Below are 16,337 nucleotides of genomic sequence, written 5' to 3'. Positions count from 1 at the left end.
CCCAAAGCATCCCTGTTGATATCATAATTCAAATGCAAATTAGAATAGAAATTTTGATGCAAACGTTTTTCCCCGATATTCATCATACAATTTATCATCTTACTTGTCCGTATGTCGCTCTGGAAATAAATATATTTTAACTGATATGTTTTCTTGAAAACAAAATGCAAATTTACCTATTTTTCCACCGGCAGGCACGAATATGATATTCAAAACAGAAGCAATGACAACGAATTTTTCACACATTGTTGTATTTTAGCGCAAAACGATAAGTTTCACAAATATTTTAAATTATTGCCTGGAACATACACATTTATCGTTATTATTGGAAATGCAAGACTTGGCACGCATTTTTAATTTCTTTTTTATTGAATTCAAATGAATAAAAACACATTTTTCTAAAATATTTCTCAATTTACATTTTAAAGTTTTTTCTGAAACTTGAATGTAACTCTGTGCGGAGAATGAGAGAATTGAAAATCAGGTGATCTCAGCTGTTTTCAAATGTAAACAAACAAAATGGCGCTTTCCATACTTGTAAGCCTATACAATGCTATTGAGTCAGCAATTAATAGGAGTGTTCGCTATGCAAAAAATTTGTACAAGTTGGTACGAATTGTTACCAAATCGTGTTCGTTTAGCCAAAAACCCAGTAAAACCTGCAAGGAGAGAGCACAATTTTGACATTTCATTTGGAGGGGAAGTTGCAAATTCGTGCGGGGAAAATTTTTGCCAGTAAGAATTTGCAAGCAGGATTGTGGCACACGGCTGCATTTTTGTCAACATTAATTTGAATCAACGAGTTCGTTAAATTTTAAAATGAACAATCATGTTGCGATTTACTAATGAAAGAAGTATGTAAATATTCGTTTATTCAATTAATTCCAAACATTTCAAAGGTACTCGACTGAAAAAGCTGTATTCGTAATCGGAACGCACTCGACAGCACTGTCGATATAGGAAATCCGACAGTGACTTCCACAATGGAATTGAAGCGTATGTTGAAGAAAGTCAGAATAAGAAAAAATATACGTATAGGTCCTGTTTTGGTTTTCACCTGAAATAATTAAAAAAAAAATAATTATGCTCGAAATGCAACCGTGGACGCCAGCTGGCAGTGAAGCTTGCTAATGTTTGCATATTCCTGTTCGCACAAAACTTAGTAATTTTCTCTCTTTGGGAGAGTAAGGTACCTTGTTCTCTGAATTTTGTTACTCGCTAATTCTTACTGGCAGTTGAATAGCGAACACTCCTAATATAATGCAGCAATTATAGAGAAAATATTTGCCTTTGCTGATGAGCGAATCATTAAATTTGATGAAATTGCAAAATGTATTTGTGAATATTATATTGTGAATATAAAACGTGTATAAAAAAAATTGCGTCAAATATTTTCAAATGTCAAATACACTGATCAGCTTGTTGCTTGCTATTTTCTGCTAGTTTGCGTTTCTTAATGCCCGTATGATACTACGTTTTTTCCTGTATTTTTCATCTGAAATACAAACAAAAAACTGACGAAAGTCAAATTACAAAAACAATTGGCAATTCGTTAGAGGGAAACAAATTCTGTGTGAAAAACGGCTGTCTAACAAAAATGTTGTGTTGAATCTAATGAAAATAAAGTGAAGCGAAATTGTTCGTGTTGAAAAATCATGTGTTGAAATAATTTACGTAGAAAACTCATATGTTGAGTTAATGTGTTGAAATATCTTGTGTTATTTAGACCTGTTACCGCCAATTTGGCAGTTTGTGCCAAATTGAAAAATTAAGTGCCATTTAAAGCAAAATACGGCCAAAAATGGCACGGTTTGAGCGAAGTTGGCAGCCCCGAGTACGATGTGTTTCTTCGGAATACTGTTAAGGCGATGTGGATAATGCTGCTTAGTCATGTGTCATGGGGTGGTAAAGGTAAACGGAAAATAATTGTCTATAAGTAACATACCGAAGTGGTGAAAAGGCTTAGGACCCGTTATTCAATGTCTGATTAACAAAAATCGGAGGTAGAAGCTCCGGTTGAATACAACAACTGCTTTATCGATCGCATGTTATATGCATGATGTCGAAATCGTCGATAACGATGTACTGGTGATAACCATACATTGAGAAACCGGCCCTTAGCTTAGGTGAAAATGCTTTAGTTTAAGATAAACTTTACATTTAAAGATTTTTACAATTAAAGATTTTTTCTATTTACACTTAGGATCTGTTGTTATTATAAAGGCTTGCTTGCGCGGTATACCTCCGTATCGCATATTTGTTCATTAATGGACATACATTTGTATGTTTACACTAACTATAACCAGTAGAAATCGGTTGTATACATTCTTTAAGGATGCTTGCTATATGAGTGAATTAGTGTGAACAATTCATGCGTAGTCATGTTTGTCGTTGTTTTAAGTACATTTCTTGATAAATTTGAAGTGGAATTTTTGTAATATTTTCAGTCTTGTGCTGAATATGCTTCCACAGAATGATATATATGTATTCTTGTAATACTAGACCCTGCAAAAAATGCGACTAATCCGGGATGACTCGGAGAGAAATCGCAACCCTGCAAAAAATTGTGCGACTAATCTCAAAAGAGAGTATTTCGAGATTACTCTCAATCGGGAACGATTGGGCATTAATTAGTCGCAACTAGTCTCATACGGGTAATAATGGAGATCGTTTAGTTTCCAACTCATCTCTAACGGGTACTATTAACGATTTAAAGATTTTTATTTTTATTTTTTAAAAGTGACTAGTCGCTTTTTATACCCTTTCGGGTATAAAGGTGAACAATTAGTCTCTTCATAGGACATGCTCGAACAAAAGCGAACAGTTCATTCCATATAAAGAGATCAAATGTGGTATTAGTCGCATGTACATTGTACATACATCTGTATTAAATATATCGTAGTGAAGAAATATAAAGTTCTGTAAGTATTTTTATAATTTTCTAGTATATTTGCGTATAATTTAGCAGATCGCCAAATGAAAAAAAAACGACATGTAAACAAAAAATGGCGTGAATTTTTGTCAAAATAACTTATGTGACTATCATTTTTGATTTTAGACGAATTGTAGATACTTAATCTTTTTAAGCAAAACTTTAAGGTTCAAAACATGATTTACTCCAAAAAAACAGAAAAAGTGCAAAGTCCAACAAGTTGTTTTTTAAAATGTCCCCAAAATTTTGTTAACAGAATTTGTTTCTTTTGCATGTGCGTATATTATTTGTTATACTTAATATTTAAAAATTAAAAGATTTAGCATTCTTTGTGAGCTTTTCGATTTTTCTATGCCTCTTTTGGACTTAGTAAATTTGCCTCGTATTGAATATAAACGAGAAAAAATAAAACAAGCACGCTAGTTGCGTTTTTAATTTACCTTGCTCCCTATATCCAAATATGAGTTTTCACCAAAAGTGTTATTGAGATGATAACAGGTCTTTCTTTGTAGGACTTTCTTTTCATTGGTAACTAAACTGCCAAAAATTTTTAGATATTGACAATTATAATTAGATAAAAAAATAAAAGTCCGGGAATAAAATGTTCACTCAATCGGGTTTCGATACAAGTACTTTCTTCCGATACCTACTCAGTACTTGGTTCAAAAGTATCGATACCAAAATTAAGTAATTTCGAACGGACGAAAAGTATCGAGTATGTACTTGTATTTACTAGTTCGTTTTATCCCTATTGGCATGATAGATTCTATTGTGAATTCCTTGGTTAGACAAAATACCGGAAATAAGTTTGGATGAATCAGCTGTTAATCTAGTAATATTTCTATGCGAATATCTGTAGAGCACCTTCCTGGTGTGTGGTTTGCACTTGAACTGAATGCTTAAATTAAATAAGATTCTTTTCTGATAATGCTCCTAATTCGTGATACATTGGGCGCGTTCATATTGTCTAACCGTTTACTGCTTGTCCTCGAAACGCTCAGTTGAGAAGTATCTCTCAGTTCAGCAGTTGCCAACTTTCCCGCCAGTACAATTTTTTCCCTACCTGAACTCAACGTGTTTTGCTCAGCCTAAACAGATGATCTAAAAGATTTACGCCGCTTATATTAAATGTATTATGCTCATAAATGGCAGCCCTTAATAAAAATATTATGTGCTGGTTATATAAAAAAAACCAAAAAGTTCAAAATAAAATAATGTAAAAAAATATATTTTTTAAACACAAGCTGTTGTTTAACATGTACAATCAACGGAATAAAATAAAGTAGTGTAACAAAAGATTTTTCCTCAAGAAAATTTTATTAAAACTGCACTAAAATGAATAAAATAAAATAAGTTGAGGTCTCGTTAAAGTTACTAAAAGCCATTTAGTGAAAGGAGTTATTCAAACTCTAATGAAAATTACTAACAATTTTTACTAATTTACTTCGTTTTTAAAAAAGCTTGTATGCGAAATCAGCGTACATGCATAATTGGTCAGGTATGCATACATATGTACAGTGGCGTGCATTAATGGTTGAATGTTTGCCACTTTTGTACTTACTTATGTGCCCATAAAAATTTTTCCATTAACGCAATTTCAATCTAACTTGTTTTGTTTTATAGAACATTTATTCTTTTATTGGATGAATACAGTTACTTTAAGTTTTTCGCCTTAGAAAGTTTTATATTTAAGTTTGAATAAAATTTGTTTGTGTTTTTGTTAAAAGAATAAATGCTTTATAAAACAAAAAAAGTTTGGTTGAAATTGCGTTAATATAAAAAATTTTATGGGCACATATGTAAGTACAAATGTGGCAAACATTCAACCAGTAAGGCTCGCCACTGTATGCATGTGTGTATGCAGATATGTAAATGGCGGTTCGCTATTCGCGCGACAAGCTTTCTTAAAAACGAAGTAAATCAGTACAAATTGTTAGTAATTTTCATTAGAGTCTGAGTAACTCCTTTCACTATTTGGCTTTTAGTAACTTTAACGAAAGCTTAACTTATTTTATTTTATTCATTTAAGTGCAGTTTTGACAAAATTTTCTTGCTAAAAAATCTCTTGTTACACTACTTTATTTTATTAATTTGATCCTACATGCTAAACAAAAGTTTGTTTTTAAAAAATATTTTATTACATTATTATTCCCCCTTCAAAATATACCCAGCCATTTGGCATACAATGTAGTCTAAGTCCTTCCTCTATGACAACTTCAAGAAACTTAAAGACCAATAATCTATCAAAAAATTGAGTAACCAACGTTTTCCGAACAGGGTAATATAATCGGGTGTTAAGAGGCAATGTCATCATTTATTATTTGATCCTTCAAAATATGCTACTAAATCATAGAATTAATTCTGATCTTCATACTCAAAATTGTAATATTCAGGGTCATTATTTCTACTACTTCATTAATTCTACTACTTCATTAATTGTACTACTTGGCAGTTAAGTTGAGTAACTGGCTCCTTCATTTCTTGGTCCGTTTGAGCATTCTGAATCAATGATTCGGGAGCAGGTAAAGACTGCTCAGTCTCCAGATGGAGATACCGTTCTCCAATTCTTCTCAGTTCTCTGCTTTGTTGGTGGTTATATTCTTTTCTTTTTTACTGAACCTCGATTCCAATATTCATCTGTGTGCACATTATCTTCTTCATTTTCTATGTTTTCGTTTTTACTGAACCTCGATTCCAATATTCATCTGAATCTACATTATCTGCTTCATTTACCCTCTTCTGGTTAAGTTTGACTGCAATTTTCGCACATGGTAAAGCTACTTGTTTCAAGAAAGCAACAGTGTGGTTCCAAATCTTTTCCAAAAAACGCCCTACTTTCAAATTTTTTTGATTTTTCCATTTTACCATCTTGAAATGGTTTTCAGCGATGATGTTGCTTGTTATCCGACGTTATTAAAGTTGACCATAGTGAGGCATTGGGCAGAATATCGTTGAAGATGTATCCACAAAATTGAAGTGATCTGTACTCATTTCTTTTCGCTCTTATTTGACTCTCTTGCTCTTGTTGTTTGACTAAATATTTGCTCCATGCGCGAAAATTACTTATAAAAGAGACTACTTATGTACCTTGATTTCATACTTTCCTCCCGATATTCGTTGTTGTACCTTTCTTCATCAAATTTGAACTGAAAATTTTCCCCATCCGTGCGAGGTATAGTAAAGCATCAACCACCACTTTGGGTTTCTTAGGAAAAATCAAAGTCGTAAAAAAAGCTTCTACATGTCGTTTCACAGCTTCGAAGTCTTTGCTGTGTGCAAGAAGACCTCCAGTTTCAAGATAAATCTTTATGGATGATTTATTAATTTTATTTTTACGTATCCATTTTGAAACCATGTTCATGATGTGGGAATAGCAAGTAGACAGTCGAATAAGGTGAGTGTGTAAAGGAACATTTTACGTGAGTTAATCGTGAAATTTAATTAAAAATGCCTGACAGAACTTTTCGCTAAATCTCCGATTTTGAAAATTAACACTGCAGTGGAAAGAGAACGTGACGCCTAACTTTTGTTGTACATATTTCGTTGAAATCCCTTAAATTGANAATTTTATTTTTACGTATCCATTTTGAAACCATGTTCATGATGTGGGAATGAATAGCAAGTAGACAGTCGAATAAGGTGAGTGTGTAAAGGAACATTTTTCGTGAGTTAATCGTGAAATTTAATTAAAAATGCGTGACAGAACTTTTCGCAAAATCTCCGATTTTGAAAATTAACACTGCATTGGAAAGAGAACGTGACGCCTAACTTTTGTTGTACATATTTCGTTGAGATCCCTTAAATTGTCTGTGTTATTAACGACTGAATTTAATTGGAAGGTAAAATTTAAAAAAATCTCCAAAAGTACTGCAGATAAATTTATGAAATTTAGTACACTTATAGAAATATGTTCATGCTATGTACTAATAGATAGTTAGGATAATTTACAATATATTTTTAGATTTCTACATTTATTAAAAAAAAAACAAAAAAAAACCAATTTTGTTTGCGCTCTTCTCGCTGAAATAAAACAAAATTGATGTCAAATGACGCAAAATATATGAGTATTAGAAAATTTAAAATCGGCAAATCCCAATTAGGTGTTTCTGGAACGTGCCACATTTGTTCGCCACTTTGTGATGTGAAAAACAGAAAAGCTTGCAGCACTCCACAAGGTTACAGAAATTTCTTAAAATACGTTCGAAAAATATCTTGATATGGAAGGTACTGCTTTACACTGTCAAGGAAAAAAAATGCCAACATTCAACGCAATATTCAGCAACATCAATCTTGCACTTTGTTACACTAAAATTAATTTTTTTTTAGAGTCTAATTAAAAAGTTTGCAATTTAGGTGAAACTTTGCAGAATTTTTTTAATTTTTGTACAAAGTTTGATTTCAACCCAGAGATCTACCATATTTTTTTCCAGATTCTACCACACAGAATTTTTTTAAAGTCCGATCACTGCTTGTAAATCACAATGACACCATCGATGTTTGAAGAATCGATGTTTCGAAAATTTACATCGATGGTAGTTCGATGTATCGACTTAAAACATCGATGATTTTACCGAAAGCTTGCTGATGTTTTGTTAATACTAGAGTGCCAGTTACTGTCGAAATTCGACAGTTTTTCTAGTTTTAGAAGCCTTGGAGAGGTTTTCTAACTTAACACGTAGCAAAACTTATATGGTACAAATTAACTAACCGGAAAATCTTCTGCTTTGAAACTTTGAATTGACCCGATACATTCAAGTTTACCGATAAATTTCAATGATTTGATACATATTGATAGTTCGATGAATTTCAAGAACACTAAAATCCGATAACTCAACAAAAGTCGTTAACTCGACCAATTTCGATAACTGTGAAATTCGAGGGCTCGATGAATTTCGATGACTCAAAAATGTAAATTCTTGGGATACCTTTATAAATTTTTAATTTTGACAGCTCCACATTTTTCGAAAACTATCTAAACATTTTGGTAACTCGTTACACTCTGTTAACACGATAAAATTCTATAAGCAGTGATAAATCGATAAGCTTATATAACCTTGAAATTTCGATAAATCGATATATTTTGAAAATTCCATAAACTTCGATTCGTTGAACCAACCAATTTCAGTAGATCAATAATTATCGATAACTCTAAAAGCTGAAAGAACTCCATGCATTACAACACCTCGATAAATTTCTTTAAGTCTATACATAATGATAATTCAATAAATATCGATAACTTGATACATTTCTTTAACTTNGATAACTATCCGCAAATTTGGACAACTAAGTTTCTGTGTCTATAAATTTCGACAACTCAATAAACATTGATCAGTTTGAATAATTCGATACGTTGGGATAACTTCATAAGCATGAATAAATTTCGATAATTATAAACTTCGATGATTCGATAAATTTCAGTAACCTTTATGGCTGCTTTTATTTCGATTCCTATCGAAAAATTTCAACTCTGTTACCCTAATTCTTAANTTAAAGAAATGGCGTGTCGTCCATTTCCGCTGTAGCATGGCATATATTTTGGCGCATTATTTAACTTCTTCTGGCGGGGCAACAGGGTTCACCGAGGTTCATATCTAGACTAGGTTGATATCTAGAATTTGCTACAGATAGCTTTGCTACACTACCGCCGCGGCGCGCCGGCAGCTTTAACAATTTTATAGTGGTTTTACGTTCTTTGGCAAATTACGCTCTGTTAGCCATAAATCTTACTATTTTTTGACCGCCTTTGAATCAAGACCCCTGGACCATATGGGGAATTTATTTATATATTAAATTGCATTGTCATCGTGATTGGAACTATGCTGAAAATTTCAAGTCTCTAACTTGTCGGGAAGTCAGTTTAAAATCGATTGGAAATTTCCGCGATTTGCGCGGGATGACCAAGTTAAATAAAAGCTTATAAAATATACACAGTATTTTGAAAAGTAAAAATTATCGNCTTTTATTTCGATTCCTATCGAAAAATTTCAACTCTGTTACCCTAATTCTTAAGTATTTCTCATTGTCTCCATTTTCGTCTTTATCTTCACTTTTGCCTTTTTTGTCGTCATCGTTATCACTTGTTTCTGATGCTTTCCATTTCCAGACGNCAGCAAAATAAAACGCCAACCACAGCAACAACAAATACACCAAAGAAGTATTACAGCGTCACCTACATCCCCAAACTAAGCGAAAACTTCGATCGCAGCTCATTAAAGGAACAAAATATAACCCTCGCCTACAAAACAAATAACACAATAGCTAGAATCTACACAAGAACAAAAAGCCCACTAGACATACAGCAACAAAACAACGTTGTTTATGAAATAAAATGTAAGGGCAAAGAGAACGAAAACTATGGTAAAGTGTACATAGGGACAACAAAACGCGCATTAGGTGTTCGCATAGCCGAACATGAAACAGATATAAGGAAACAAAAACATAGCACAGCCCTGCCCCAGCACACAGCGGCCACACAGCTGGGCACGAATCGTAAGAGTCGTGAACGAGCAACTCGTCACGTAAAAATGACAAAATCGGATTGTGACAGACGTGAACGAGCGAGTGAACGTACTCGTTCGTTCGAACTGTCATTCGATTAATATTTGACGAACGTACGCGGGCAAAATTTGATAAAATTTTTTGAAAAATGTAAGTAATTATAAAATTTGTGCAAACATATACAAGTTTATAGCTATTTTTGTTATTTTAGGACCAACTACAATAAATTAAACTCTACGCAGAAGGAACTCATGGCGGAGTTCATGGCTGAACACCCTGACTTGGCAAAGAATTTACTCCCAAACTGCTCGCTGGGAAAAGCAACGGCCAACCGTTTGTGGGAAAACCTCACCAAACAATTAAATGCTGTAGGGTCGCCAATTAAGGATGTGAAGCTGTGGAAGAAAGTAGGTTTTAATATTTTTAATGAAAGTAAACATGAACGAACTTTCTTTTAATCTAGGCTTTCGCTGACCAGAAATACAACGCAAAGAGGAAGCTTTCTTTTAACAAGGCTTCCAAACGGCGGACAGGTGGTGGACCTTTTCAGGAAAAGGTTTTAACTCCAGCTGAGGAGCTCCTTGTGGGAGCAGCAGGACTGGAAGTATACATACAATGCATACCATGTTTCCACACGAACGAGTCATGGGCTGCACCTACATATTGACAATTTGTTACAAGAATCTTGCAAGTGTGATCACAAATCTGGCAAACGGAATATTCGTAATAAAATGTTAAAATGAAAGAAGAAACTTACTAGCATAACGTTAAGACTATGGTAACCTTTCCTGTTGAAGTACATGTGCTCGTCTCTAATTGGCTTTTGTAATCCAATGTGTGTTCCGTCTACGCATCCAGCCACTAAAAAGAAAAACATTGGATTCGCTACGCATTTCATTAGAACGCCTCTTCTTACCTCCAAGTATTTTATATTTTTCCGCAAACCACTCCTTACATCTTGAAGATTCGTTGGGCTGGAACTTTATAAATTCCGGACACAATTTGCTTTCTATTTCTTTTAAGACGTTGGACGTCAATTTTGATACCGTGCTCTGGCACATACCTATCAGGTAATCACTACCAATAGTGTGCTGACAGCTACCACTTGCAAGGAACGAGAGGCACATCTACACATCAAGCCCTTTAATTTGATACCTCACTTTTGAAAATCGAACGAACGGTTCAAATCTGATGTCCTGGACAAAAAATCCTTTCGCGTATTATATATATAGATATAGTTGAATTCGACTTTTTAAACAGGTGGCAGCCCTCTTAAAAAGTAGTTTCGCGCTAAGATATTCTTAAATATTCTTCGTCTAACATTGCGATACATATTTTAATTAACTGATATAACTAATATACTAGTTCAGAAATAAAGTTTTTCAACCCCCATTCGATTGATACCCATATTTTAATAGTTCATTTAAATTATTTTATAATTTCAATTTAAGTTTTAAACAGGTGGCAACCCCCTTCCAACACCTCAAATATATCTTCTGTGTTCAAACTAACAGCCCTATTCTCACAACTGAGTTGTGAGCAAAAATTTGTGAGATTTGTGTGAGGTTATTCTTGCCCACACCTCATAAGAAAAAAGCTCAACAAAATCACCACACGAGGTGAAAAGCATTTTACTGTCTAACAGCTGTTTCGTAAATAAAATAAATACAAAAGATGGTTGCTGAACAACAGGAAAAGTAAATACTTTTGCAACTTGTTTATTTTTTTGATAATTACCGATTTTATTTATTTTCTATGTAAATTCAAAATGAAATAACAAAGCATGAGTATCTCCAGTACTTCACACAGTTTGCAATCCACAACTTGGTGCAAAAGTTTGTATGGAAATGAAATAGTATGCCTCTTCCGAAAGTGCCGCAAAAACAAGCAATAACTCCCGCCATTACTGAATCGCCTTTTAGTTTAAAAGAAAAATTAACACAGACACTGATAGCGACCGAAAATTAACAAAACATTATTCAATTGCTCAATAAAAATCGGCTGTTTTTCTCTTGTGAGGGTCTCATTCGTACATCATAAATTTTCTTACAATTGTGAGCGTTTGAGCTTTCGAATTTACGCCAGCATAGGAATAACCTCACAATAGTCAGAAACCTCACAATAGAAAGTGTTGTGATTTTTGTGAGGGCAACAGAATAGGGCTGTAAAGTCTTCTAACATTCTTTCGTTTGACATCATTATTTTGACATTTCATATAACTTGTGGATAAGATAACTAAATTCGTCATTGCAAGCAGGCGGCAGCCCTCTTCAAAATATCTTCATCCCTAAAAAAATTTGTTGTTCTTCTTCCATTCTTGCTCGCGTTTTGGCATTTCTCTCTTGCAATTGTACTAGTGTGACGTCACACAAATGTTATTCTCAAAAATCTCCTCTGATGGGCGCAATTTTGTATTTTATCATTCTTGTACATACATGTACGAAAGGCGAATCTATAATCAATACTTTAGCGTGGGCCGAAAATCCGACGGATTTGTTCGCTGTTACTGCCTAGCTTAATTACATACATGCAAGGCGAATTCATACATATATATGTATAGATTCGCCTTGCATACATGTATAGTAGCATGTGCCGAAAATCCGCTTTTTTAGAATTTTGATTGGTAATAGCAAAAATAAGGTTCATTATGCTCTAAAAATAATCTGTGTGGAAGATGACAAGTATTGGCCAATATCTTAGACTCGCCCAAGTACATCAAAGTTCAATGTGCTCAAAACATTTAAATTTAATAAACACATGAGTTAATAAATTTTTTTACTTAATTTTCGAAAGAATTAGTTCTACATAATTTGGTGTATGGAACTTTTTTTGTAGGGAATCGAAGTAAGCTAAAACAATTTTTTTTTTAGGACTTTTAAGGTGTTGACCAAAAATTGTCATCTTTCTCACAGATTATTTTTAGAGCATAATGAACCATACTTTTGCTACTACCAATCAAAATTCCAAAAAAGCGGATTTTCGGTCCACGCTACTATACATGTATGCAAGGCAAATCTATTCATATATATGTATGAATTCGCCTTGCAAGTATGTTATTAAGCTAGGCACTAACAGCGAACAAATCCGTCTGATTTGGAATTGGAAAACATTAGTTGCGTTTGTTTACTAATTTTCCAGTAACTTGCCAGCAACTCTCCAGTTACTTATATTCCAGGAATTTGACATATTTCGCTCTCAGAGTGTGAAACATACAAGAAGGTACGAAAACGCAAAACTAGTAAGAAATTGCAAGTTTTTTTTGACAGTTGACTTCTTTTTGGCGGGCAAATAAAATAAAACAAATAAAGATAGAAGAAAAGTTAACAAATTGAGTGCGGCAGCAATAATTAACAAAAAATGGAAGAAGACGGTAACAAGCTTAACATAACTTGTTCTCCTGGAACATCTAAAAAGGTTCAAGACGGTGAGTAAACAATTGAAAAGAAAACAGTATTAATTTAATCTAGTAAATTAATTTATCTAGCAGATGCAGTTTATAGACAGAAGATCATAAGCGATGTGGCTGGAGAACAATGCTTCGAAAGCATTATTATAACAGAAGAGCACAGCGGGAGCGCTGGCCTTGAAGAATCGTTCTCGGAAGAGATTGCAATGGGCGAAAGTGAAGGGGAAGACTTCCTTCCAATCGGTACAAGTGCTGAGACACCTCACGGCAAGAGGCCTGCGTGGTTGGATGCGCCAACAAAGCTGCTAATTTTGAAGTTTAAGGAACTTCGGCCGAAAGCTGGCAAAAGCCAAAGCATGAAAAACAAAAAGCAAATGTGGAGCAGGATTAGCAAGGAACTTTGCGAAAAGGGTTACATTTACACGTCTTCACAAGTGGAGGGGAAATTTTACAGCGTAGAAAGACAGTACAAAAAACTAAACTCAATAACTCTAAAACAGGAAGAGCCAGAATGACATGCTCTTATGAGAAGTAAATATTTGAACAAAATTTCTTCTTGTTTTCGTGAAATAATCCATAATTTTCGTTAATATTTTGATGAAAACTGTGAGCTAGACGAAGTTTTTAAGCAAAAATAATAATTTTTCCTGAGGCGGTACTCGACAATGAGACTCCAATATCGGTGGAACAAAGCAGTGATGCGGATGAGAACATCGAGCAATTACCAGCTATACCAGGTATCTACTACATAACTTATGTTTATAAATACTCCATAAACAAATTTTTTAAAGAAAACATCGACTCTGGCCCATCAACATCAGGCAAAAAAAAACTTCTGACTCCTTGGAAAGCACTTCAGGTATTAATTATTATGCAAATTAATAAGGATTTACAATAGGGCTGTACAGGATCTTGAGCATATGCTCTTGCATTTGTAAATTGGCAACAATAAAATGCACATGTCATGACAGCAAGCATAAAATTGCAAATGCAATTCCAACTGCAAATCTAAGACCATTTCCACAACATCCTGAACAGCCCTATTGTATTTTTTTACTTAAAACTTTTTCAGAAATTAGATAATTATGTTGATTTTATTATCTTTAGAAGTCCTTGATTTCGGGCCATCAACTTCTAAAAAGAAGAAGTCTCATCTAGAGGCTTACATACAACAAAAGAAGAAGTCGGGTGAAAAGCTTGAAAATTAGCTGGAGGAAAATCTAAGGAAGAAAGAGGAGAGAGCTCAAGAAAAGGCGAAGATAGAGTAGGAAAAAATTGATATCTTGAAGTCGATGGTGGATATTTTAAAAAAGTAATTTGTGTATTTCTTTGTGGTACGTCGTAAAGATATACTTCTTCTCCAAAAATATGTTATATCAACTTACAGTTTTTGTTCGTTGCAGGTATTTTGGAAGTGGATTTTAATTATTGTTATCTTTTTTAAAGTCATAATACATACTTTATATATATATATTTTTTTTTTAATTAAACAGTATGCCTTATATGAAAAAATTAAATATTTGGAAGTGCATACATACAAATAAACATTGTTTCTTGACTAAATCTATGGATTTGGGTGACGAAGTTGTATTTCTTGACATATTGGATCCCTCACAATATTTCCCCTAGCAACTTCACCGTGAGATGTTAAGTCGTGTGAGGTTTCTTCAGATATATCTGAAATAAAGTTTAGATCGTCTTCGTCTGCTATGTTATGCAGAACGAAACAGGCTCTAACGAAGTGGCAAAGTTTTTCCATGCCCCGGAGCTTGCAATAGTACAATTGGCGGAACCTTTGCTTCAATAAGCCAAAGGAGTGTTCAATGGCGATGCGCCCAGAGCTTAGTTTTATATTGAAATACTTTTGAGCATTTGTTAAATGCCCATTATCTTTATCATTATTTATTCTTACAAGTAAAAATTTATCCAGTAAAATCCAGTAAAAACTTGCAACTTCAACTGTCATTTTACGCTCTCTCAGTTTCCCCTACTTTGCTAGTTTTTGCGTACGAAAACGCCAAAACATGAAAATTCGTAAAAACTTTTACTGGATTTTACTGGAAATGAGTAAAAAACGCAACTATTGAGTTCAAAAAGAAAATTACGCGCCAAAACTTAACTATCAGTAAGTGGCAAAATGACGTAAGTTTTTACTAGTTTTGCGTTAAATAAATTTTTCTGATAATTTTCTCTTCCTCTCAATTTTTCTTATACGCTCTCGCTGCAAGTAGATACTTATTGGAACAGTTATTGAGTGGACCTAGCCTATGAGTTAAAAAACCATCCATTTATAAAGTCTAATGGCCTTATTCATACAAAAAAAAGTAGGTTTAAATAGCTTTATAAAATGACGTTTCCATTCATTTTTCAGTTCATAAACCCGTTTTTAGCTACAGCTTTATTTTTGTATGAATGAGGCCATACGATTTTTAGAAGAAGCAGCGTAATCACGCACATTCTTTACACAACAGAGGGCAAAATAGAAAAGCTCATCTGCATAGAAACTTCATTATTTATACAACAGGGGGCAAAGTCTCAGGAATGTAATAGATTCGTTAAACTTTTTTCCGTCATGCGCAATCAATATTAAATGTTACGAGATAAATTGGAATTGTCAGAAATGACATTCGGACACTAGAGAGAAATGAAAACATTTCGCTCAACCCCCAATATTTTTTGTTGTCAGTGCCGTAACTACCCCCAAAAAAGCAAACATCGAATGTTACAAAATAATGATATATGTAGTATATACATAAATATGTATGCACATAACTATGTAGATTAAATACCACTTTTTGCAGGATAATACTAATAATTTTTTTTACGTTTGTTTGCGCTTATGACAAAATATTGCTTTCTCAAAATAAAAGGACTGGAAAAGGAAAAGGACTGGACTGAGTACCTCCTGTTCAGAGATGCCAACTGGGGGAGAATTCTATTGTTTTGGTGGAATAGGAATTTTGTGAGGAAAACTGGGAATGATTTAAAATTTTGGATGAATTCGATATGCAGACCATTTTGACCAACAATTTTTATGACGAATAATGTTACATATGGGTGTTTCCATACAGCCATACGCGGCATTCGTACGCTTATGGAGTAACATAAATCTCTCAAAATACGGTACCTTTACAATAGTTAAATTTTTTAAAATAAATTATCTCTGGTTAGTTTTTATTAAACCGTTTCGCGTTTTAAAAACCTTTTTCTGTCACCTGGGTACGAAATTTAAAGTTATAAAGCCGTTCGAACTCATTTGCTTGCATTTTCGGTTTACATTTTCATGGAAAGACCAATATGTAAAACAAATTTTTGAAGTAAAACTTCCTTAGCGGCGGTTGGTTGGTTGGGAGTAAATTGGCAAATTCAACGGAAATTGCACTCGGAAATGGTGCAACGGAAATTATGCAACGGAAATAGTGCAATGGAAATGGTTGGGACGGAAGCAAGTGCTTCTTGAATGTATGTACATAAATTTAACAAAAACTTGGTAATAAAAGG

At 33.7% G+C, this 16,337-nt stretch overlaps 1 protein-coding gene across 1 annotated transcript; it reads left to right on the top strand.

Moving 5' to 3' along the window:
- The first annotated feature begins 12,762 nt into the window (after positions 1–12,762).
- LOC108363340 (uncharacterized) lies at positions 12,763–13,351 on the top strand. The gene is made up of 2 exons (XM_017616681.1): positions 12,763–12,854; positions 12,918–13,351. Exons 1-2 carry the CDS (start codon positions 12,788–12,790, stop codon positions 13,349–13,351), a joined length of 501 nt encoding a protein of 166 aa, XP_017472170.1. The 5' UTR covers positions 12,763–12,787.
- The last annotated feature ends 2,986 nt before the right edge of the window (positions 13,352–16,337 follow it).

Source organism: Rhagoletis zephyria, unplaced genomic scaffold, assembly GCF_001687245.7.
Source record: "Rhagoletis zephyria isolate East Lansing unplaced genomic scaffold, Rhagoletis_zephyria_1.1 Rzeph_scaffold_01249, whole genome shotgun sequence".
Lineage (NCBI taxonomy): Eukaryota > Metazoa > Arthropoda > Insecta > Diptera > Tephritidae > Rhagoletis > Rhagoletis zephyria.
This window is presented reverse-complemented; position numbering and strand designations above follow the sequence as displayed.